Source organism: Alligator sinensis, unplaced genomic scaffold (assembly GCF_000455745.1).
Source record: "Alligator sinensis unplaced genomic scaffold, ASM45574v1 scaffold995_1, whole genome shotgun sequence".
Classification (NCBI taxonomy): domain Eukaryota; kingdom Metazoa; phylum Chordata; order Crocodylia; family Alligatoridae; genus Alligator; species Alligator sinensis.
In genome coordinates, this window is record NW_005842960.1 from 456,875 (window position 1) to 480,861 (window position 23,987).

The 23,987-nt window shown below is 45.4% G+C and overlaps 1 protein-coding gene across 1 annotated transcript in view; it reads left to right on the forward strand.

The window, feature by feature from the left end:
- Positions 1 to 2,940: 2,940 nt before the first annotated feature.
- Positions 2,941 to 23,987, forward strand: part of LOC102382922 (macrophage mannose receptor 1) — a gene marked incomplete at its 3' end in the record, with an annotated part of 64,416 nt that continues 43,369 nt past the window's right edge. The window contains exons 1-4 of the mRNA XM_014526090.2: positions 2,941 to 3,111; positions 6,207 to 6,608; positions 19,724 to 19,897; positions 21,605 to 21,769. Of these exons, the coding sequence (XP_014381576.2) occupies positions 2,991 to 3,111; positions 6,207 to 6,608; positions 19,724 to 19,897; positions 21,605 to 21,769 (862 nt within the window). The remainder of the gene's footprint in view (positions 3,112 to 6,206; positions 6,609 to 19,723; positions 19,898 to 21,604; positions 21,770 to 23,987) is intronic.

A 23,987-nucleotide genomic window follows, 5' to 3' on the forward strand; every position in this document is an offset into this window, starting at 1 on the left:
AGCTTGGAGTCTGGCTGCAGCTCCCTGCTGCAGCCACTGGGGACTGTCCGAGTCATTAAAGCTCTCCAAGTCTTTTCCGAAGATTCGGAGAGCTTTGAATTGATTCAGACGTTTACGATGGTCCCCTGATTTGATTTGGATTCGGAGATTTGACCACCGAATAGGGCCAAATCTCCTCCGAATCGAATTACCACCCGAAGCTTCAAACAGCCCTAAAAATCAGTCTCAGGAATTGATAACTAATGATCTTTGTGCTACGTGTAGAAGCACAGCTGCCAAAAGTGTGAGTTAATTGGATCCCAGTATAAGAACACAAATATATCTAGATTTGGAAGAAAAATTTCCTGCCATAAACAAATCAGAAACTGGATTGGATACTTCATCAGGCTGAAAAGGAAGTGAAACTTCCTGAAAAACCCAGAGACTTATAAGTGAGCTGCAGAAAATGGGGAATAGGAAAGTGAGTGGTAAAGATTCTTGTCCTTGTGAGACGTTGATTTATGTTTTAATACCTTTATAATAAAAAGATGGGTGTTAGTGGAATTTAGAGTTATTTTTGTAGCTATTGTTGAGGGAAATGGTATTGAGAGGCACAATTGGAGGCAGCCCCTTACTTTAGAAGACTACAGATGTTGGAAATTGGTAGATGATCTCTCTGGGCAGTTAGGAACAGACAATGTCTACAGAGGTTGCCTACTGCTGCACACAGTGCATATGTCACAGGGAACAGACAGGACCCTCTTCACTGGTCTCTAGGCTGGGCCCAGAATATCCCAGGACTGTGCAGGTTTGCAGACTGGTCCATGATACCTCCACTTTGGGGTTTCTAAGCAGCTGTGGTATTCAAATTAGTAAGAGCTGTGCAGATAAAAGGGTTGTATTCTATGGTGTAACTAAAAAGGGGAGGAAAGAAAGATGAATAAGTGGGGGGAGTCAACATTTTCAGATTTCATTTTTAAAATTGACATTTTTTAAGTTGTTTGGAAAATTATTTTCTAAAAGTCCAACAATTTCATCTTTTCCCTAGGAAACAGACTTACCTCTAAGTGTTAGGTGAGGTCACACCCACTTGACATTTTTGGTCTTTACACAAGGACAGCCGGCTCAGAAAAGCCAGCTCAAAGGCCAGTAACCTAAACATAACAAGGGTTCCTCCGATTTGTACAAGTTCTAAACGGGTACCTGTGATCTTCAGAACTGTAGCAGTCCAGCTCTTAACATGCTATTTGCTCCAAATGTAAGAAACAGATGGTTTTCTGCTAGTTTTAGTTCCTACTATTTTAAGAGGGTTGTTTGGTTTTTTTAGCATCTTTTTTTAAAGTATAGAAATTGTTTCCTGGTTTCTATTTTTCCCTGATGGTATGAACTTGTGAGACAGTATAGCGTCCTTATAATTGGTCTAACAAATGAAACAACTCAGACTGTCAATTAACTATGGCTAGAGCTCCTCTTCTCTCAGGGCAGTTTCCAATGTACAGAAATCAAGTATGGTGAGGCAGGTAGAAAGCTGTGATCACATCTATTGACTAGCTACGAATTGCACATATGCTGTTGCGTTCACTTGTTACTTTCTCTTCAATCCCCAAACATGCTATTTTCTTACTGTTCACTACTATTTAAAGTCTGTGGTGGGTACAAAAGAGTTAACATAATAGGTAAAATAAAATTCTAGGTAGGATTATTCTTTTCAGTTCAGCATCCCTTCAAACAAGATACTATAGAATTATAGATTTAATCAGAGTATTTCAAATATTTTCAGATTGTTATTTTTACTCGGAAAAAAACCCATAGAAATTATGGCAGTGTAGACATCTTACACAGTGGATAAAAAATTCTCCTGGCCAAAACAGATAGTTTAGAGTAAGTTTCCAGGAACTATCTTTTGCAAGAAGAATACTTTACCTTTTTTATAGTTGCCTTTATCTTATCATTATTTTAAAGACAAAATTATTCTAACATTGTTTTTAATTATGTTTTCTTACAATTTGATTGCCCAGCAATTTAATTTCTTTCTCTTTTTTATTTTAATTATTTAGAGAATTGACTTTACTTTTTGGGTTTTCAGTCAGATCAGACAGTTGGAGTAATTCTTTCATTTGTAAGATTCCATTGGCTTTGTAATACTAGGAGAATTACAGTTTTCCTGCTGTCATATCTTCATTTTAGATTCAGAATAAATACATTATTGTGACTGAAATATTTGTTTCCCTCACAAATTGCTTATTTCATTTCACAGTTTCTTTGCATTGATTCAGTGAAGCAAAAACAAATGTTTTTTTTTTTATCTAACAAAAGCACTTTGGAAGAAAGTTCAATCTTCACAAGGTAAGTAGGGGATTAATACTAGCTTGTAGACAAGCAACTTGATATCTTTCATCTACCGCCAGCTGTTATAAAGACAGAACTGTAGATATTTTACATCAGAGTGAAATAAATGATACCATTTTTCCCCTGAAAACTTGGATGGAACGGGCAGTTGAGAATTTTATATGACAGTTATCTGATGCTACAAAGTAAGTTTGGGATTTCTGAAATTCACCATTTCTGAGGTATCTTTGGGGCAGAGGTGCATGAGGCTGCAGTTGACGTGCACACAGATGCTGGTGTATCTGCAATCCTGATTCAGGTAGAAAGCAATTTGTATTCAGGATAGAATTTTCACTTGCCCTAAATAATGAACTTCACTGAGTGATACACTGCTTGTTGAGCTCAGAGGTTGAGCTTTTATCTTGAATTTTGCAAAGTGTTCAATTCACCAGGCCCTCAAGATTGTCATTTGAGGTTTGAGAGACTTAAAAACTCAACATTGGAACCTTTTTTTTGCTACCGAAACAGTCCTAGGAATTGAATTGAAATCTCTTCCTTTTTTTAAAAAAGCAACACGTGACAGGCTACTTCCTTATTTAGAGCTGAGAGCTTTCTCCTCTTCCATCAGCCCTTTGAAACTAAGGAGGACCTGCTGCCTGCCTCATTTCAGAAGGGTTTGATTGATGGCACTTAATTATATTTTATCTTTTGGTAGAAAAGGAGAGAGGAATGAAATATCTGTGATGACTCTGTTCACATTTTTGGCTTTTCTCTCTCTGTTCGGTGGTGCTTTGCAATTGCTGGGTAAGTTCTTGTTTGTCTCTGGTAAAAATTGGTATGAAAGTGCTTTGCTTCTCATGCTTTTCCTTAAGCATTCTGAGTCTCTGCTGTAGTGTCCATGTATTTATTATTAGTCATTAACTTTTGGATGGATTACAGATGTGAAAGGGATGATACCAGGGCTGACAGGAGAGCAGAAGCAGAAGGGGATGTGGGATGGGAATTTTAATTCTGCATTTCCTGACTGGCAAACATTTATGACAATAATTGACCCCTATATCTCAAGCTAAATAACCTGGGATTTGTTTAAATAATACATTCTTGGATTCTTGTCCTTCGCATTTTATTATTGAACCTTTAGGGTGCACTGAAAACACATTTTCAATAATTTATTCTTAGCCATAATGGACTAGGAACTTTGTGTTTCTGAAAGAGAACTGAGATTTTCAAATAACTATCTTACAGGAAACAATAAATAGGACCAAATAGCTAGTAGTGTGTACAAGACAAGCAAGTTGTGTATGGCAGGTCTTCTGTAGATATGTAAAGAAGATTCAGGAAGCCTTCTCCCACTTCTGTTGTCTCTTATATCCCTTATACAATGACCAGCCACTACATAGCTGCATTCTCCAAATTTTTAATGCTACTGCTATCAGGAATGCTAAGCTTTGCAAGCAAAAAGGGTACTTAAAAAATCATTTCAAGGACCAAATATGTTCTGAACACTATTGGGCAATGCCCAATAGTCAAGTTCCAAATTTTGACTGAACAGAGCTCAGTCATTCAAGTCTCTGTGTGTGGCTCTAACACAAAGCAAGTGTCCTCGTCTCACACCCGTCATTCTTGGGCTTTGAGTGCTCCCCAAATCCATGACAGGCATCCTATGTGCAAGCCCCAAGCCCACTTTGGTGATCACAAGGAATTGCTTCCCCATGCAAACTGACCAACTCAGAAAAGAGACTCTGGTCCCTTGTACATAAATAGACCTATAACATGAAATAGCTTTATAGATAAGGGGCTGGACTATAAAGATATCAAATGTGTTTATACATAAAGATATTTAGAAGGACAGTGAACCTTATTTTTCAAAAGTGATTAATATTTACATGTGCTTTGATTTTTTTTGTGTCCAGCTTGAAACACTTTATATAAAACATGGATGGGCAATTATTTGGTCTGGAGGGCCACTTAAGCAGTTTTGGTGAGCTGTTGAGGGGTAAGGGGTGCAGTTGATCCTATCCAGCTACAGTCAGGATCCTGAGGAAGCAGAGCTGAGCCCTGCACTGCTCCAATCTGCTGTGGCCAGAGTTGGGGTGGGCATGAAGTGTGCAGATTCCTCCACCTCCCCACATCCACCACCGCTGTCCAGCTCCCTGTTGGTGCTACGCACTCCTAGTACCCCAGCAGCTGGGCCCGCATGCGATGGGGCACAATGCAACATGCGGAGTAGCCACCTTGCCTACCTGCCATGATGATCTGCAGCCATCATGCCACAGCAGGAAAGGTGGGGGTGGCTGCCTCAAGCTGAGTCCTTGTGGCTGGCACAGACTAGCAGTGTCATGGCGGCAGCAGCTCATCGCAGAGGCAGGTGGGCGGGATGGCTACTCAGGGTGCTGCATCATGTCCTGTCCCATGTGGGTCTGGCTGCTTGTGACTTCAGTGCCAGGATTGTGCAGCTGCTGTGCCAACAGTAAGCTGGGTGGAGGGCAGGGATGGATGTGGTGGGGGGCAGAGGAGTCAATGCTGCATGACTGAGCCCAGCCCTAGCTGCAGCACAGTGGAGGGGGCAGCCCTCTCTCCTCATGCTTCTGGTGGTGGCCAGTGGGCTGGATAGGATCAATTGGTGGGCCAGATATGACCCAGAGGCTGTATTGTGCCCATTCCTGTTATAAATTGTACCTTACAAATTTTCACTTCTGAAAATTTAAATTACATATACCGTATATATGTGTGTCCAACATAACACTTCAGTTAGGGTTGGGAGCATTTATCAAGCAATGTGTGTTGGGGGTTATTTTGGAGAAAGGACTTTTTTTCATTCTTTGAGAAGTTCATGGTCTGTTACAGTGTGCCTGAAAGCCTTAATCTTGCAAAATTATGCATGTGCTTAACTGTGGGCATCAGTATGAACAGACCCACTGTAATCAATGGGACTAGGCAGCTGAATAAATGTAAACTGGAGTGTAACTTAAAAAAAGCTGGAACAAGTGTGGGAAAAGACACACTACTATTACTGTGAATATAGTATTCCTAGCCTTTGTCCTCTCTTTTTAAAGGGTTTTAAGAAATCTCTGCTGTAGAATACTACTATTTGAAGGAGACTTTACTTTTACATGTTGTGCTACTGCTACCACTTGTGAAGAGGACATTGTTACCATATCACCCCTTACTCTTTTTCATAAAAGTGCTTTTATTTAATAAGGAGGCTTCCAGATGCACGCACTATTTATGGATTCATACATCATTGGTGTTCTATTGAGGTCTTTATGAAGGATAGGAAAGATAGATTTTAGTATATTATTTCAATATTCAGAATTCCTGAAGTCTGTTTCTTTCTGTGGATGTTAAGAAGGGCATATTTTGCCTAACTGTAGGATTAAGAGAAAACGTATTGTTGGATAGAAGCTACATTGGTGAATAAGGCTGCCACAAAGCTTGGGGAATTTTTTTTCCTGTCTCATGGGATCACTGCAAGATCATGTTATGGGGGGTTTAGTGATCTAACTGTCCTGGTCCATACTTTTATACACAGGCCTTTCACAAAGGCATCATAGATTTTAATAGCAGAAGGGGCCTTCATGATCATCCAGTTTGACTTCCTTCATGACACAGGACAGGTTATTGACATCTTCCTAAGACTCCTGTGTAAATGTGATGAAGCATTATAAGGGTGCTCAAGGATGGTTACAGAAGCTACGAGTTCCATTATTTTCAATTCAAGTGGGACTGGGTCAATAGTTGTATGGAGAAAGGCTGGTGCTGCATTAGTACCTGTATAATTAATTGGTTTCTGTGGAAATATTCCTAATTTAAGTGAAGGAAAGAGAAAGTAGAATAATCTCTCTCAATTCCACTCTACCTACATCACATACTTTTTTATTAATATTTTTGTTTTACAGACAATGGGATATTTTTAATTTATAATGAAGACCACAAGCATTGTATACAAGTTTACAGTTCAAGATCAGTAAGAACTGCCCCTTGTCATAAGGACAATGAATTCCAAAAATTCAGGTGGGTCTCTGAACATCAGCTTATGAATATAGCTTTCAGCATGTGCTTGGGAGTGCCTTCAAAGGAAGATCAGGTTGCCATTACTCTCTATCCTTGTAACAAAACAAGTGAACTTCAGCGGTGGGAATGCCAAAATGAGGGCCTTTTTGGACTGAGAGGAGAAGATCTATTTTTTAACTCTGACAACATAGAAGAAGAAAATATTATGCTGTACAATGGATCAAACATTAAGAGTAAGTGGAAGATCTATGGAACCACAGATGATTTATGCTCTCGGAGCTATGAAGGTAAACTTCTGAAAATTAATCCTCTTATTGTCTGTGCTAATTTTCTTGTGAGTATGAAGGCATTTGGTCTCTGATACATTCAGTCCTGTGATCTGTTGCTCAATCATTAGAGATTTTGAAAATGGAAATACTGCAGGCCTTAGCCTTGAATGTTCTTCTAAGTTTGTGGCTAACTTGAAAAGGTGATCCTAGCAAATGATGTCATTAAGGATGCAAGTGTTAACCTATAAATCTGGTTCCAGGAAGACACTATAAAATTACACAGTGTAAATTTGGTATATAATAATGAAAACCTTGTTTGTACAGCAAATAGGCAGTTAAGTTAGACCTGATGTAGCAAGCTATAGAAGGAAGTGGGGAGGAAAAACAGCACCCTCCTTGCCCTCCCTTTCTCACCCCCATTCCAGACCTCTGTTGCCATCTGATGAGCTGCCAAGTGAATATGGCCCTTAGTGCCACTGCATTGCTGGAGCCGGCTCAGGGGTTCAGAGCATCAGCTGCCTGGCACCTCCTGGGCAGAGCTGCAGCCTGGGTCCTTATCCCTGCCCAGGAGCCAGGCCCTGCCTCCCCTGCCAGCTGAGGCAGGGGGAGGTTGGGGGGGGAATGCCCACCCAGCACGGGCCCAGTGAAGGGGGGAAGCTGGAAGTGGGGACTTTACTTCCCTGCCCCAGCTGGGACCTGGATTGATTCCCTGGCTGAGAAGAGGATGAGATGGGGAAATCCACCCTGCTCCTGGCTGCTGGGGATGGAAAAGTCCCAGCTGGCAGCTGAGGGTGGGGCCAGCCCTCCTCCACTGGAGCAGAGAGCACAGCCAGGGCTGCAGAGCATGCTGTAATGCCTAGGGACTGTGATTTAACTTAAACCAGAAAGGGATCTGGGCCAGAAGGTCCAAAACCTGGTTTGACCCAAATCAGTGAATCTGTTATAGATTTAAACCAGTTTAAACCTGTAACCCGGGCGGCACTCCAAGAGGTACCCCCTCTCCAATTGACGGGATCAAAGCAGGTACACAAGCGCTGTGGGAGGTGTAGGGACTCTCCTCCCTCTATCGAGCAGAGCCAGACCACCAATGGCGCCTTAACCATATGCCTTTAAATGAGAGGACAGTACTGGGAACATAACCAGTATAAACCAGGGGGTATAGGGGACACTACAATGCCCCGAGGGGGCAGGATTCAACAAAGGTTAGACACTTACAATCATTGACAAAAGACAGGATTAACAAAATATAAAACACAAACAGCAGAGCAGACATTACTGAAATATAAAAGGCACAAAATACAAAATGTCAAATAACAAGGAATATAGGGCCTAGGTACCTGGAGGAGGGGAAAGAGGGAAAACACAATGGCCCCTTTCCAATGCAACAAGAATTTTTCCCTGTTACTTCATTCATCCCAGCTGGGACTTGAACTCAGATCTCCCACACAGTAAGGAGAAACCTCTACCGCATAGTCACCAGTGCTGGTGCTGCTCTAGGTCTTGACTTTCCAGGAGCCCCGGCCTCATGTTGAGCTTCCTGGCCTCTGATTGGACAAGCTGGAAGCAGAGCTGGGAACCTCTCAGGTCACTGCTCAGATCCTTGCTGGAACTGGGGAGCCTCTCCTGCTGGCCACAGCCTCTTATAGGGGATCCTGGAGCCCAGCAGGAGCCTCTCCTGCCGGCCACCCGCTGCCAACTGCTGCCTGCAGGTCCCACTCCTTCAGGTGCTTCTGGGGCAACTGCTCCTGCCTCGCTGGCCCAGCTCTTGCCAGCTCTTTGAAGCTCCTTCCTTGTGGTCCCTCACTGGTCTCCCCTGAGTCTGCTGCGCTGCCCCTTTTATCCCCCTCCAGGTGACCCAAGGGGCCAATCAGGGGACATGGAGGGTGAGTCTCTGGGGCCTGATTGGTGAGTAAAGGAAATCCCAAGTCCTCCAATCATCTTTTACCCCTTCAAAGCCCCTGGGCCAAATCATTACCAGATTGGTGAGGAAAGGGAATTCAAAGTCCTCTAATCATCTTTTGCCCTGTCAAAACCCCTGGGCTAAGTCACTGCCAGCTAGCCCATTATGTGGTATGTGTTACTTCTGTGTAACTTCTGTCCCTAGGTGAGGTATTTACTGTGGAGTAGGCTAATTAGCTTCATAGTAAATGTCTCATGCCTATGTGTGCAGCCCTATTTGGCTTCAAGAAACTAACTCCACAGCAGGGTAGTACTTATAAATACAAGCACAATCCTGTTGTGGAGTGTAGATGCTGATGCGGCTGGCTGGGGCATGAAGATGCTTCAGTGCAGGGGCTGCCTGCCAACTAGCCCCACACTGGAGCACATTTGTGTCCCAGCCGGTACCTCTGCAGCATGTTGAGCCAGTTCGGAGCAGCCCTGGGTTGGCAGGCTGACCCTCTGGGCCCTTTGCCAGCGTGGGATGTTTTGACTCTGCTCAACGTGCTCCAGTCCTGGGTGCACATTCAAATGGTGTGCCCAAAAGCAATAAACTTCAGTGCAATATGCACTGGAGTTTATTGCTGTATGCTAATAGCATGCATAGATGTGCCCACAGAGGAGAAAATTGAATAGAAAATTTCCACTTCCTGGTGAAATATCCTAATATCTGCATAACCTTCACTTCATCTGTGAATCCAGTTCAGAAAAAAAAAAAGTTGTTCCTTCCCCTCCCCATGCCTCCAAGCTGAATACTTTGTGGACAGTTAACACTATATTTTTGGTGAATAAACCTTTACTGAAAAATAATATCCACCCCAACTTGTTCCCTTGCTGCACTGCTCACTGCACCAGTCATTACCAGGCCCTGCTGCATTCCCCATCTTCTTTCAGGTATGACTTCTAATTTGCTTCCATTTGTATGAAGGACCTGGCCAGTGGGATGAATAATCATCTGCAGTTGATGCTTTCTAAATTGTAGCAAAACAGAATATAATATCTGTGAATAACTTCATGTATTCATGAATCCCTGACCTACTTAGAGGAAGATTAAAAAAATACCACTGTCTAAACCAGCTAGGCAAACAAAACAAGATGAAAACAAACAAACAAAACTAGTATGGTGCCTGCAACCCTAAAAAAATGTTCCCTAAAAAATATGCTAAAAAAATATATACATTCTATTCCCAGAGAGTTAGAATCCCTGGTAAGATGAGGGAAACCTTTTCTTTCTACATGGAAATGAACTCTTTCATTAAGTAAAGTGGAACCAAATAAGCTTTGCTACAGGTTTGTGTTCCACCATTAGCCCAGAAGTCCCTTAAAATGACAAAGGGCATGCATCTCTATGAAGAGCAGAGAAGGAAATAGTACTCCTTAAATGGAAACAGGTAAAGTTTTTCATGCTGGGAGGTGCTGTAGGCCCCCTGTTCCCTGCTGAGGCCACACCAGCCCTGGTGACCCCGTAGCAGCTGGAGGTGGCTCCCAAGAATGATGCCCCAACACTGGAGACACGGTGCTGGTGCTTCTGAGACTTCTGCTCCCAAGAGGCTATAAGCCCATGGGAGTTTTGTGGCCAGCTGTGGGAGCTCTGTCAGCATTAGCTGGAGCCCTAGCGCCGCAACAAGGAGCAGATCCTGGAGCTGGTGGTGCTGGAGCATTTCCCAGCTGTCCTGCCCCAGGATATGCAGAGCTGGGTGTGGGGACATGGTGTGGAGACCTGTGTGGAGGCCATGGCTCTGGTTGAAGGGTTTCAGCTGGGGCAGGCAGAGAAGGAGAAGCTGCAGGTCATGGTGCATGTGAAGCTGGAGGAGGTGGCCTCAGACAATATGATGCCTGCTGGGGCATTGTGGGAACCTCCTGGCTGCAGCGGTCCCAGAATGAAAGCCTGGGACTCCAGAGTGAGGTGCCTCCTGATCCCAAAGGGGAAACCCCACCCCATGAGGAGTCAGTCAGAGGTGGCAGACCCTTGCGAACAAGCAGCAAGGATCCACTCTGCGAAGCAGGTGGTGGCCTGGAGATACCCAGCAGCATGGCATGTGGCAAGGCACCCAGCATGCAACAACAAAACACTTGGCAGCTAGGAGCTTATGGTAAGATCTATGGGGCTGGCAGTGGCAGGGAAGCCCTTGGTATCGTCCTGGTGGATCATGTCCAAAAAAGAGAAAAGAGCAGTGTACGGGGGAAGATGCTGAAGGGAATGAGGTGCAGCTATGACAGGAACTTTAAGATGATGGTCATCAATTACGCCAAGAAAACAAACAACTGTGAGGCGGGGAGGATCTACAGCATGACCAAAGCCAACATGTGTTGATGGAGGAAGCTAAAAAGCAAGCTCAAGACAGCCAAGTCCATGTGGCGGTCATTCAGTAGTCCGAAGAAGAGCCATTTTCCCAAAATTGAGAAGCAGGTGTTGAATTATGTTCAGAGGCAGAGTAGCAAGGGTGTGTGCATCACCTGTGAAATGCTGCGGCTCCAGGCATTAGAAATAGCAAAGGAATTAAATATCCCACAGCACGATTTCAAGCCAAGCAATGGGTGGTGCATCTGTCTGATGCGACACAGAGGCTTAGCCCTGTGACGGAGAACACAGCTGGCCCAGCAGCTACCATCAGGCTGCAGCGAGAAACTTTCACTCCACCAGTACAGTTTTGGGCTGCACAAGACTCATAATTACTGACTGGGCCCAATGGTTGATGCTGATGAGACTCTGGTCTATTTTGATACGCTGTGCGTCATCAGTGCCAATGAGAGAGGCGTAAATTCCCTTGTTTTGAGATGCGTAGGAAACATGAACTCACAAATGACAGTGATGTCAATGGAATTGGTGGATGGCAGATAATTGCCACCCCGTAATTTATTTATTTATTTTTTTTGAAAGGGGAAAAACTGTGCCCAACAGGGCCTGCCAAACTCAGGGTACTTCCCCAGGGAGACTGGAGGGACTTTGGCTTCACCCGGTTTAACCCATCGTCAGTTGTCTTTCTTGACTAGAAGCTGAAGCATTGGGCATCATCTACTTACTGCTGCACCTTCAACCTGTTGTTTTCTCACTGTTACAGTCAGATATATTTTTTCTCACAGTAATTATGTCTGAAACAATATTGAGGTTTTCCATCCTTGCCCCATTTTAAAGAGCATCTTGTTACAAAAATGTTGTTATGGGGGGTCAGACTCCCACCCCTGGGGCCCAAGCAGCTGTGAGCAGGGCCCTACAGCTGCTCCCCCCACTGCTTGGGGCAGAGGTATAACAGCTGGGACTTCTGCAGGGTCCTATTCTAACAGGGGAAGGGGCTCTGGATACTATCTCCAACTGAGAGGAGGGAAATGAAAGGATAAGAACTTGCTCTCTGCTGAAAACGCAATATAAATTTATCTGACTTGCATCCATTGATGCTTCTCAAGCAAATCCCAGGATGTCATCCTCCCGCTGTACTCAGCCTTGGTGAGACCACAGCTGGAGTACTGCATCCAATTCTGGGCTCCACAATTTAAAAAGGATGTGGAGAAGCTTGAGAGAGTCCAGAGGAGAGCCACGCACATGATCAGAGGTCAGGAGAACAGGCCTTCTGATGTGAGGCTGATAGCCATGGGACTCTTCAGCCTGGAAAAGCGCAGGCTCATCGGGCACCTGGTGGCTGCTTATAAGGATATAAGGGGTATACATCAGGATTTGGGGGAACGTCTGTTCACCAGAGCACCCCAAGGGATGACAAGGTCAAACGGTCACAAACTCCTCCAAGACCATTTCAGGCTGGACATAAGGAAGAACTTCTTTAGCCCCCATGGCCTGAAACAGACTGCCACCAGAGGTGGTGCAAGCACCTACTCTGGACTCCTTTAAGAGACATTTGGACATTTATCTTGCTGGGATCCTGTGACCCCAGCTGACTTGCTGCCCCTGGGGAAGGGGGCTGGACCTGATGATCTTCTGAGGTCCCTTCCCACCCTAATGTCTATGAAATCTATGAAAGTCCCTCTACATCTGAAGCTACCAGTGGTATGACATTATAAAACCTGCACTGTTTTGCCTCAAAACATATGATTTTCCATCCAGGGAATTTGCAGTTCTGTGTTTCCAAATTTCCTGTACAACTTCCTGGATAGAGACTTACTGGGCGCATCTACACGAGACATGTTACTGTGCTGTTGCCTAGTTTACTGTGCAGTAAGCATGCATGTCTACATGTGTACATGCTTACTGAGCAGTAAAAATCCCTAATCACAATTAGATTTATTACCTGCAAGTGCAGGTAGCAAATTGAAGTGTGATTAGTAACTGCTCAGTAACACATGCATAGTTGCAACCTGGCTGCTGGGTCTGCCTTGCTACTTGTGGGCCAGCCTGAGGCCAGGCCCAGGGCTGCAGCCCAGGAGCTTCTCCTGCTCCAGGGCTAGGCTGCCCCTGTGGCAGCCCCTGACTTCAGACTATAAGAATCTGCAGCCATTTTGTGCCCTGGGGCACACATCACATCACCCTGAGGGCAATATAGGTCCTGTGTGCCTGCCTGTCTCAAGCCACGCACAGTTGCTTGGCCTTGCACTGCCTTGCGGCTACCAGGGCACTGCTATCAGGTCAGGTGCGTGCAAGAAAGTTGCTGCAGCCCCTGACCAGCCTATCAGCACCCCAGGTCTGCTTGCAGGCTGTTTCTGGCAGCAGGGCCAGGGCCACTGAGATATGGCTGGCCATGTCACTGCTGGCTGTCAGCGGCACCAGCTCCTCCATGGAGGTAGGCCCCAGCTTGGCACCTGTACACCATGCACCATGGGACCAGGACATAAGGCACAATCAGATGCCATTGCTGATGGGGAGGACTGTACCGAGCCCCCAGCCACACCAGCCCTGGACACATGGTAAGACCCACACTGGGAGGATGGTCCCAGTCCCTGCCCCTTCCCCCACTCATCCTCCTGGCCTGGCTCACCCATCCTCTTCTGGCCCCAGGTCACCTCACCACCAGCATGCAGAGAGGTGGGACACAGTGCAAAACTTTGAGCAGCCTATGCCCCTGCAGCTAGGCATGCATGAGCTTCTTACACTGAGGAATACACTGATGGCAGCAGCAATGTCCTCATCAGCAGGGGACAGGGACATGTAGTACTGCCACAGGTAGTCCTCCAGGCAGTGGCAGAGCTTGTGGGGCATCCTGGGCTTGCCCCCATGTCATCATAGCTCAGGGTCCCAAACCAGGAGTGCAAGTGCACCCAGGGCACCAGGAGGATCATCATCAGCAAGGCATAGTGGCTTGAGCACACCTTAGCCTGCACAAACAGCTTATTGTGCACCACCCAGGGCATGTACAGCTGGGGTACTCTCGGGGCACAGCGGTGGAGGCCTGGCCTCGGGGCACCTCCCAAGAGAGCCCTCTGTGGGGAGGGGAGGGGTGCAGCCAGCTCCTTGTCCCAGTTATCCTGGAGTCTGGGCACCATGGGCTAGGCAGCTGCACAGCAGAGTGCCTGTGAGGGGAGAGGGGAGGAGTGGGGTCTAGCACCATGGCAGCAGGTGCTGTCAGGAGCCTGGCCCGTCCTTCCCTGAGGACAGTCTGGGGGAGGCAGGCTGCCTGCAGCCAGCACCCAGTGGACCACTGGCTCTAGGGGAATGCATGGAGATGACAGACTCATAGTTTCATAGTTGGTAGGGTCAGAAGGGACCTGAGTAGATCATCGAGTCCGACCCCTTGCCATGGGCAGGAAAGAGTACTGGGGTCAAATGATCCTGGCTAGGTGATTATCTAGCCTCCTTTTGAAGACTCCCAGGGTAGGAGTGAGCACCACTTCCCTTGGAAGTTGGTTCCAGATCCTAGCCGTCCTGACTGTGAAGAAGTGCCTCCTGATATCTAGCCTGAATCTACTCTCAGTCAACTTATGGCCTGAGAGTATTCCTCATTACTCCCAGTAGTGCTTGGGGGATCAGGGACTCTCCCATAGCCTGCTGGTCTCCCTTGGCCAGTTTGTAGACGGTCCCCAGATCCCCTCTCAGCCTTCTCTTGTGGAGGCTGAACAGGTTCAGGTCCCATAGCCTCCGCTCGTAGGGCCTGCCTTGCTGCCCCCTGATCATGCAAGTGGCCCTCCTCTGGACCCTCTCAATGCTGGCCACATCCCTCCTGAAGTGCGGTGCCCAGAACTGGACACAGTACTCCAACTGCGGCCTGACCAGTGTCGCACAGAGTGGGAGGATCACCTCCTTGGACCTGCTCGTGATACATCTGTGGATGCATGACAAGGTGCAGTTAGCCTTCCTGACCGCATCCCGACACTGGCGGCCCATGTTCATTTTGGAGTCAATAATGACACCAAGATCCTTTTCTGCCTCTGTGCTGACAAGAAGAGAGTTCCCCGGCCTGTAGGTATGCTGCTGGTTCTTCCTCCCCAGGTGTAGCACTTTGCACTTGTCAGTATTGAAACCCATCCTGTTCTCATCCTCCCACCCCTGTAACCTGTCCAGATCTAGTTGCAGCCTGTTCCTCTCTTCCAGCATGCCTACTTCTCCCCACATCTTAGTGTCATCCGCAAATTTGAACAAGGTGCTTTTCACCCCCTCGTCCAAGTCGCTGATGAAGATGTTGAACAGTGCGGGCCCAAGGACCGAGCCCTGTGGGACCCCACTGCCCACATCCCTCCAGGTCAAAAAAGACCCATCCACCATCACTCTCTGGGTGTGGTCCTCTAGCCAATTTGCGACCCATCTGACTGTGTAGGTATCGATGCCGCAGTTGCCTAATTTTTTAATGAGAATGGGGTGAGAGACAGTGTCAAAGGCCTTCCTGAAGTCCAGAAAAACTACATCCACTGTGACACCTGTGTCCAAGGATTTTGCTCAGGTGGTGACTGCCTGGGCCTGGGCCTGCCTGGTCACCTGTGCACAGCCAACCCCCAGTCTGAGGCTGGACAGTGCATGGCCTCTGGTGCAGAGTACCTTATCCCTGAAATGTTACAAACTCTCACAAAAGGCTTCTGTCTCCTGGCTCTGCACATCCAGCATCTGGATGCAGGGGACAGCCACAGGGGCCAGCAGGGATGCCAGGTCAGGGATACCACCACCCAGCACTGGGGCCCTCTGGATGTGCCGGTTACACCAGAGGTGCACACCGGACAGGACCCTCCTCCTACAGCAGCTGGTGGCAGTGGCCTCATGGAGCCACTCATTGGCATCCCTGGTGACAGCATCTGCATGGTGCCTGTGGCACTGGGATGGTGTGTTGCAATGGTCAGGTGGTGGTGTAGCATGAACTGAACTAATGTAGCTGATGTTAACATAGAGTGTAATAATAGTGAAATATAACCATGTTAATCTTGTCCTGTAAGCAACTTAAAAACTCCATTTTGTATCCTTCTGCTTGACATAAGTGAATGAACTCTGCATAGCCCTTATGTATGAGTGTGTGAAAAAGGGAGAATGGTGAAAGAATGGCATAGAGACGGAACAAGTTTTAACTGTTTATGTAAGCAACAAGGTGGCAAATGTAAGTTACCAGTCAGTAAACTAATTAATGAATGGCTGAAGAATTCCTGTTAAGACTAGGGCATGAAGGAGATAATGAAGAGAAGGAATGTACCCATCCTGCCAGACGGACAACAAGAACACTCCAAGGCTAAGATAAGCTGAAGACAAAAGAAGAACAACTACAAAAACAGAAGCTGGGTATGGAAACCCCCCAAAGCACTAAAACAAAGGGTGCCAATCCCTATAAAAGAACACTTTGAAAATGCCAAGTTGGATGAGTCTCTTTCTCTACTGCTGTTTCGTCAGAACATAGATGCATGTGTTCACCCTGCTCCAGCTGTTATCTTCAAATCTGCTCTCTTCAAATTATCATCATCTACTCAATAAGCCTGAGTTGGCCACCCTGGGTTGATATTGAGCAACGATTGCTGGTAACTATATCTGGTGTTTTGTGTATGTGTATGCCAGTGTGTAATGCTGTGTATGATGATTTGTGTGTGTTTGTATGAATGGTGTGTCCAAACCTATATGTCTAACTCATGTAATCAATAAACGCAGCACCTTGCCTTATTCCCCTTTATAAAGTCTCGCTCGTGATTTGAGCAGTTGGCAATTTGTGTGACAGTGGCTGGTTGTGGGGGAGCCAGGTGGAACAAGCAGGCTGTGGGACACGCAACAGTCAGTACAGTGGGCCAGCAGGGTGATCAAGGTGGCCAGCAGGATCTTGGGATGCTGTTTATCACTGCCAGGGCCAGGGGTTGGGGCAGCCATAGTGCAGGGAAGCACCAGAAATGGTTTAACTGTAAACAGAGCCTTCTAGTTCTGGAGCAATAGGTAGCAGAGGAAAACTGATTTTAAACCACTGCAGGATTAGGGAGGTGCCTGGAATCAGTGACCCCAGGTCCTTCCAGTCGAATATTCCTAGTCATTTTTGCTTACTTAACTTAAAGTAGTTCATTTATACGACTTAAATTTGATAATCAATTCAGTATTTTCAAATATATGTAGTGTCTGCTCATTCCACATTACATTCATCTTCCCAGATATTGTGTATGTTTGTGTATGCACAAGCAAAGACAGAGAAATTGTTTGGGATAGAGATGGATAGATAGATTTGTGCATATGTTACCCTATAAAAATGTAAATAGATGTGATATTTAAGATGCTAGATCTCTGCAGCTTTATTAACACTTTCTTTTTATAATAAAGTTCTGACTGTATGCCTTGTTAGAAATGTTTTGATATCAAGGTTAATATTTATGTAACAGCTGCTGCTGGATTTGCAGCAGGGCTCAGGATCCCTGCGAAGGCAGAGCACCCCGGCAGCCAATCCCGCTGGCCGTGTCGGGGGGGGGCCTCCAGCAGCCAATCCCACTGGCTGCGAGGACACCAGTCTCACTCTCAGAGTTCTGCAGCGGGTTCTAGAGTTCTGCAGCCACTTTGGGAAGCGGCACGGCTGCTTTTGCTGATGGCCTTGCTCCCCAGCTGGTGCTCACTGGTGCTCCTACCTGCCCCCTGTCCACTAGCGTGGCCTGACAGAGGGTGCACTGGTGCTCTCAGGGGGTGCATGTGCACCCCCTATGCGTCGCCCCTGGCAGAGCTGGAAAGTTTACAGAAAGTTGTTGCTTGCAAGAGCTTGTGGCCATAGCCTTAGGGACTGGGAGGCTGACTATAGGGTAACCATATGCATGGTTTTGATTGACTCCTGAGGCAGGAGAGGGGAGGGAACTCAGCCTTGGGGACTCAGCCAGGCGCAGAGACCCAGGACCACAGAGCTTGGGGAGGAATCACCCTGCAGCCTGCCTGTGAAGTGACCCTGCACTTAGTGATGGGGAGAAGATAACTTGGTATCCTTTCTCCCTCTGTGAGGCAGAGGGACCCATGTGGAGGGAAAAGGGTGATAGGTAGACTTGCCTAGGAGCGCAGGGTGTTGATCTGGGAAGGCTCTGGAGAGAGTTAACTGAGAAACTGCCTGGGGCCGGGTTGGTGATACTCCCAGGGTTGTTTCAGTTATCAGCACAAGGGGCCATGTCTGGGAATTGGAGAAAGGTGCTTCTGGGTGTGCGGGCCAGGAGCGACCCGAGCCCTTTTTCATGCTGCACGCGGGGTCGGAGAGGAGGGGCGCGACAAGCTAGAATTAGGCACAGACTCGCAGCGGTAGTTTTAAAGATTGTTTACTTACACCAGAGATGGTCGTGGTGTAGGCTGAAAAACTTGCTTGAGTTGCGGTTACAGACAGGAAAGAAGAGAGGCGGACAAGAGTTCTAAACTCGCGAACTCTAGCCCAATCCGGTTGGAGGCTCTAAACCGCGAGCCCGTTGCGCCAACCGAAGAAAGTACTCGTCCAAAAGAGCTCTGAATAAATTCACGCGAAGTTTGCTAGGCTCCATGGGTCCTTCTGCTCACTCATCCACACGAAGTTTGCTAGGCTTCGTGGGTCCGGTTCTTTTGCGCGCAGGGAGGGATACGTCTAGGAATTTATCGGTGACGGGGAGAGGCTAGAGGCTGATCAGACCTCTGTTGCCTGCTTGAAATGCGCTGGGTTCAATAAGCTCCGCAGCACTTAGAGATCTTCACACAGCATGAAGTCTCCTCCTCCCTTGTTCGTGGAGTCTTCCAACTTGGGCGGATTCTGTGCTGCAACAAAGAAATGCACCCTGCAAAGAAAGCTTCAAATTGGCGGGAAATTCTCCCTTGCACTGGGGTTCTCTTTTGCAGCAGAAAACTCCACCGTGCAAAGAAGCTATAATTCAGCGGGAACAATTTAGCAGTGCCGAAGCACACACAAACAAAAATCACACCCTTTGGGTTGTGACACTGTGGAGGGGGACAGTGTGTTTCTTTGCAGATACCACAGACAGCTGGAGCAGAGGAAAGCTTCTGTTCCCCATGCAGGCTCTAGCAGAGAGCAGGACTTTCTTGAGCAGCAGCACCAGCCATGGTTATTGTGCTGCCAGTGTGAAGGAGAGCTGATGTCTTTTTAACCCTGTGTGCTTCTGCTGAAATTCACTGGAGTCTCAAGGTTTAAGCTGGGGAGTTGTACTGAGGGTATCTTTGATTCAATTTGTTAGGAATGTTTTAGTTCATTGATCTCTGCCTTTGACAACTAGATTACTTATATCCTGTTCTGCTATTAATGTCATTCATATGTTGACTGTTTTGTAAATAATAAACTGTGTAAATAGTTAGACTGTATGTACTCCAGTGTGTGGGGAAACCACAAGAAAGCACTCCACGGAAAGGTGGCCACAGCCTTAGGGGCTGGGAGGTTGACTGAGGCTAATGGGCACTGCAGAACCTGGGCGTGGCTGCGGGTAGCGCCGTGGCTAGGGTTACATTTGGATAATACAAAAAGAATATACTAAAGGAAAAATTTTGGCTAATTGAGTCTGAGACCCTGTTTTACTGAATTTTGTAATAGAAATGGGAATGGCATTTTGAAAGATAACCCTGGAGTATAATATGCTAAGTGGAGCATACACTATATGACTTCTGGCCTGTGATTTCAGCATATATCATTGCTCTTGTTTCTTCCCAATATTCCTTTCCATTATTTCCTTTCTATCATGATGTATCTTATCTTTGAAACGTACTCCATCTACTAAGGATTCAAACTGGTTCGCTCACTGAAATATACATCTCTATACACATATCCACACATACATATAGATAAGGTATATATGATATACTTATTAGTATTTATATTAAGTATTATTATCGGTGTGCAATTTCTATTATTTTGTCTCCTTAGATCTATTTACATTACTAGGAAATGCATATGGGGCACCCTGTGTATTTCCTTTCAAAGTAAATGGCAAATGGTACTCTGAGTGTACAGATGCTGGGAGGCCAGATGGCTGGCTCTGGTGTGCAACAACTACAGACTTTGACACTGACCAGTTGTATGGATTTTGCCCATTAAAATGTAAGTTCTGCATTTTATATAGTTTGTCACAATAACTCATACCTGCATCTTGCAATGCTTTTTTTTCAGGGAAACAACACGGAATGCTGCATGAGTACATAGAAAAAGGTGTGCTTTAAAAATAAATCAGCATGCAGGGTATTAAAAGAAATCTTGGTGTGTGTGTGTATGCATATGAGACAGAGAGCGTGCACAGTCTTTTTACAATTTGTCTCAATTACTGCAATCCCATTCTCTCTGGCCAGCTCTCTGACCTCCAGTTTCCATAAGATGTTGCCACTAAATTAATCTTCCTTTTCTGTGGTTATGTCACTCTTCTCTTGAAATCTCTTTACTGACTTACTCTTGAATGTATACAGACCCAAGGGGCTTTTATTTTCACTTTTGGGGAATTTCATGACTTTACCCTGTATCATTGCTTTTGTTTCTTCCCACTTTTTTCTTCCATTATTGTATGTTCTGCCATGATGTGTCTCCTCTTTGCAACTTGCTCCCTCTGCTAAGGATTCAAATTGGTTCTCTCTTTGAACTACACTTCTCCAAGTCCTGAGAGATATGCCAGCATAAAGGAATTTCCTGAATCTGATCTGGAGTGAGCTGTTTTCTTAGCTTTTAGCAGCCAATTCTAACACCCAAGCCTTTTTTCAATACTTCTGTGGACTGGCTTTGTTTACTGTTCAAAAGAGGAGTAAATTCTGGCACAGTGACATTACAATACTTAGACTAGGTGAAATGTGGCAGGTACATGTAGAATAGGTGAAGCTTCCATTCTTCTGGAAACTATTTAAGGCTAAATTCACTTCTTGAGACCACTTACATAATATTAGCGATTCTCTCAGTAGGAATTGTACATAACTCTAGTGAGAGAAGAATTGCCCCCCCACACACCTTTTTTTTAAATATAGTTTTGGACTCAGTATCCTTTGGTAATATTCCATGCAAGTATAATATTGTATAGTATCCAGTCAACCTTGCCCTCCTGAACCTTAAATAATTCAAATAACCATATATATTCACCATATTTGATATCTATCTCTATATCTATCTAGCTCTATATCTAGATGTAGATAGATATCTATATATGGGACAGTTTGCTCTCACTCCCTTCTACCTGAGCTTTTCTTTTTGCTATCTGCAACTCCTGTTTCCTTGGAGGCGATGTTATTCTCCAGCAGCTGCTAGCAGATTCTCCTTCCCCAAACCAGCCTAGCTTCCCTTATATCCCTTGCATGACATCATCCTGGCCTTGTCCAGTCAGGGAGCACCACATTGCAGTCTCTCTCCCAACCAATTGGCTTGAAGAATCCTCTGCTTCCACTGGCCAATGAAACTAACTTTTTACATACTTTTCCTAGATACAGGCCCCACTTGCGAAGTACTCAGCACATGGCCAGAACAACAGAGGCCATCTTGCCCATATCAAAACACTTGCACACAAAAATACAATATACAACCCAGTGTGTGTGTGGGGTGTTATACATATATATAGCTCTATATTTATATAGCTCTATATCTATAGCTCTATAAAAGAATTGACATTTCCATGTAGTTGCTGGTTGACTGGTCTTGCTGTCATCCTTCACAAGTTAGCCATTACCTTTTATAGTGTTTGTATGGCAAATGACAATTGTCTTACAAAAATATCAGCTAGGTCCTATAATTATTTGCATTAATAATTATTGCTAACATAAATCCTTCTCCATATAGATAAAGACACTGTCAGATTTTGGACTACAGATCCTTCTACAGGTACCTATTATCAGATAAACTCCCAATCAGCTCTAACTTGGCATCAGGCAAGAAAAAGTTGTCAGCAACAGAATGCGGAATTGCTGAGTGTTACAGAGATTCATGAACAAACATATCTGAGAGGTAAAGTAAAAAACCATTTGAAAGTCCTGACTTCCATTCTGGGAACAATATATGTAGTGTGGTAGCAAGGGTGAGGTGATGGATTTGATAAATACCATAAGCACCTAAAAATTCAATTTCATGCTGATCACCGGTATTTGTGAACTGGGGACAAATTTAGTCACTATTTTCAGCAAAAATAATTCAGAAAAGTTTTGAAAAAGCTTAAACAGTTCATTTCAACAGCTTCTAAATGAAATGTTTGAACATTTAGAAATGATGCTGCATTTCAAAATTTTGTTAAATTTACTTAGTTTTTATTTCAGTCTCACTGGAGAATATAATTCCATACTATTCATTCTGATGCTCAAGCTGTTTTAGTTTATCAGCAATGACATTTGCATTTAAGTCTTTCAGAGGAGCAATATTTTCTTTTTGCCTGGACCAGTTGTTCATTTGATACCTTAGGGCGTGTGTAGATGAAACGAGGGCCCTAAATTGAAGCGGTTGGTTTTTAAAAACACCATTCAATTTAGGGCCCTTTAAAACCCCATATTGTACACACACTGACTTACCTGTCTCTGCAGTGGTGGGGAGGGGAGAGTGAGCTGCCAGCCGGTGGAGCAGTCCCTGGGCTGCGGGGGGAGGGGGGAGGGGGGCTGCTGGAGCTTCCTTCTGCAGCAGCGGCACCCCACTCCCCCCAGGTGGCACCCACCTGCAGGCACCCAGCTCGGGTGGTCCTGGGGGAAGCACCAGGCCCCTGCAGCCATGGAGGGAAGCACTGGGCCACTGCACAGCTCATGTATGCAGGCAGGCTGCAAGGGGGGGAAAAATTAAAATCAGGCTCGCCACTTTTCTCAGGTGGAGCTTGACTTCCCAGGCTGCTGCAGGGCTTCCTGGAGAGCCCCTGAGCTGCACAGAGCCTGGTGCTTCACTCCTTGGCTCTAGGGGCAGCAAACTCAAACTCCTCAAAGGAGTTTTAGTTTGCTGAGCCCCAAGTCATTTAAAGTGCATTACACAGCCGAATTTCCTACCGCAGCTGGGATTAATGCATAATACACCGCCAATGCGTGCAAACACTGACACCATTAAAGCCGTGGAAAAGCATTTAGCCCACTTTGAAGTTTTGTGCGCACATGCCCATCATTTTATCTATACACAGCTTTTGTACATTTCACGGTTATCGCCTGCATCGGCTGCTTTCTGAATATCATCACAGAGTTTCAGCCAAAAATCTTGGGCACACCTCTTAACCTTCTTTTTCATTTTTCTTTGAGCCTGCCTCAGAGTTTCTAGGATTAAGGGTGTTGGAAGATTTCTTATAGTTGGTTAGCACTGTCCTTTTGTTCTTAACTTGCGGTACAAGGGTTTCAGAGTGCTATTCAAACCAGTCTGCATTTTTCTTGCGTTTTTTGCCAAATACTGTTATAGCTGCATTGTACATGTTAGATTTTAAGCTTTCCCAATCCTCAGTAGCTGGGATGTTAGGTAAAAATATGCTCCAGTGAGATAGAAATCAAACATGAAGAGCTTGAAGGATTACCACAGTTCAAAGCTATGATGGGTTTAGACAATGCGTGCACATTAGAAGATTTGCAGAAAGTCATTAAATTGATTCCTGGGAACAAGGCATCCAGCAACAACTGTTTGCCTGATGAAATCTACAATGTGCCAACAATGGATTACTTCAAATCTTCATAAGTTATACCATTGAAAAGAGGAAGCAGTACAGCAAGATTTCAAAGATGCTCGATTTGTACAACTGTACAAAAACAAAGAGTATAGAAGCAACTGTGACATCAATAGAGGCATCTCTGTGTTGAACATCATAAGAAAAATTGTAACTCACATCATGCTCCTTAGGCTGCAATCTCTAAGTGAAAGAATCTATCCTGAAAATCAATGCAGTTTTCGCTCAGGATGCTCCACCATTGATATGATATTTTCAGTCAAGCCAGTCAAGCAACTGCAAGAGAAGTGTAGAGAAAAATGAATACCGTTGTATATGTATATAGCCTTTGAGTCGACAGACAAGGCCTTTTTACTTTTATGAAGAAATTGGGTTGGCCCCCCAAACTATCAGATATCATTCGCTCATTACATCAAGGTCGGAAGGCAATGGTAGTGTATGAAAACAAAGAATCAAACAGCTTTGGCATCAATATTAGGGTGAAACGGGGGTGAGGGGGTGGGGAGGTGTTTTAGCTTCTGTGCTTTTAAACATCTACTTTTCATTCCT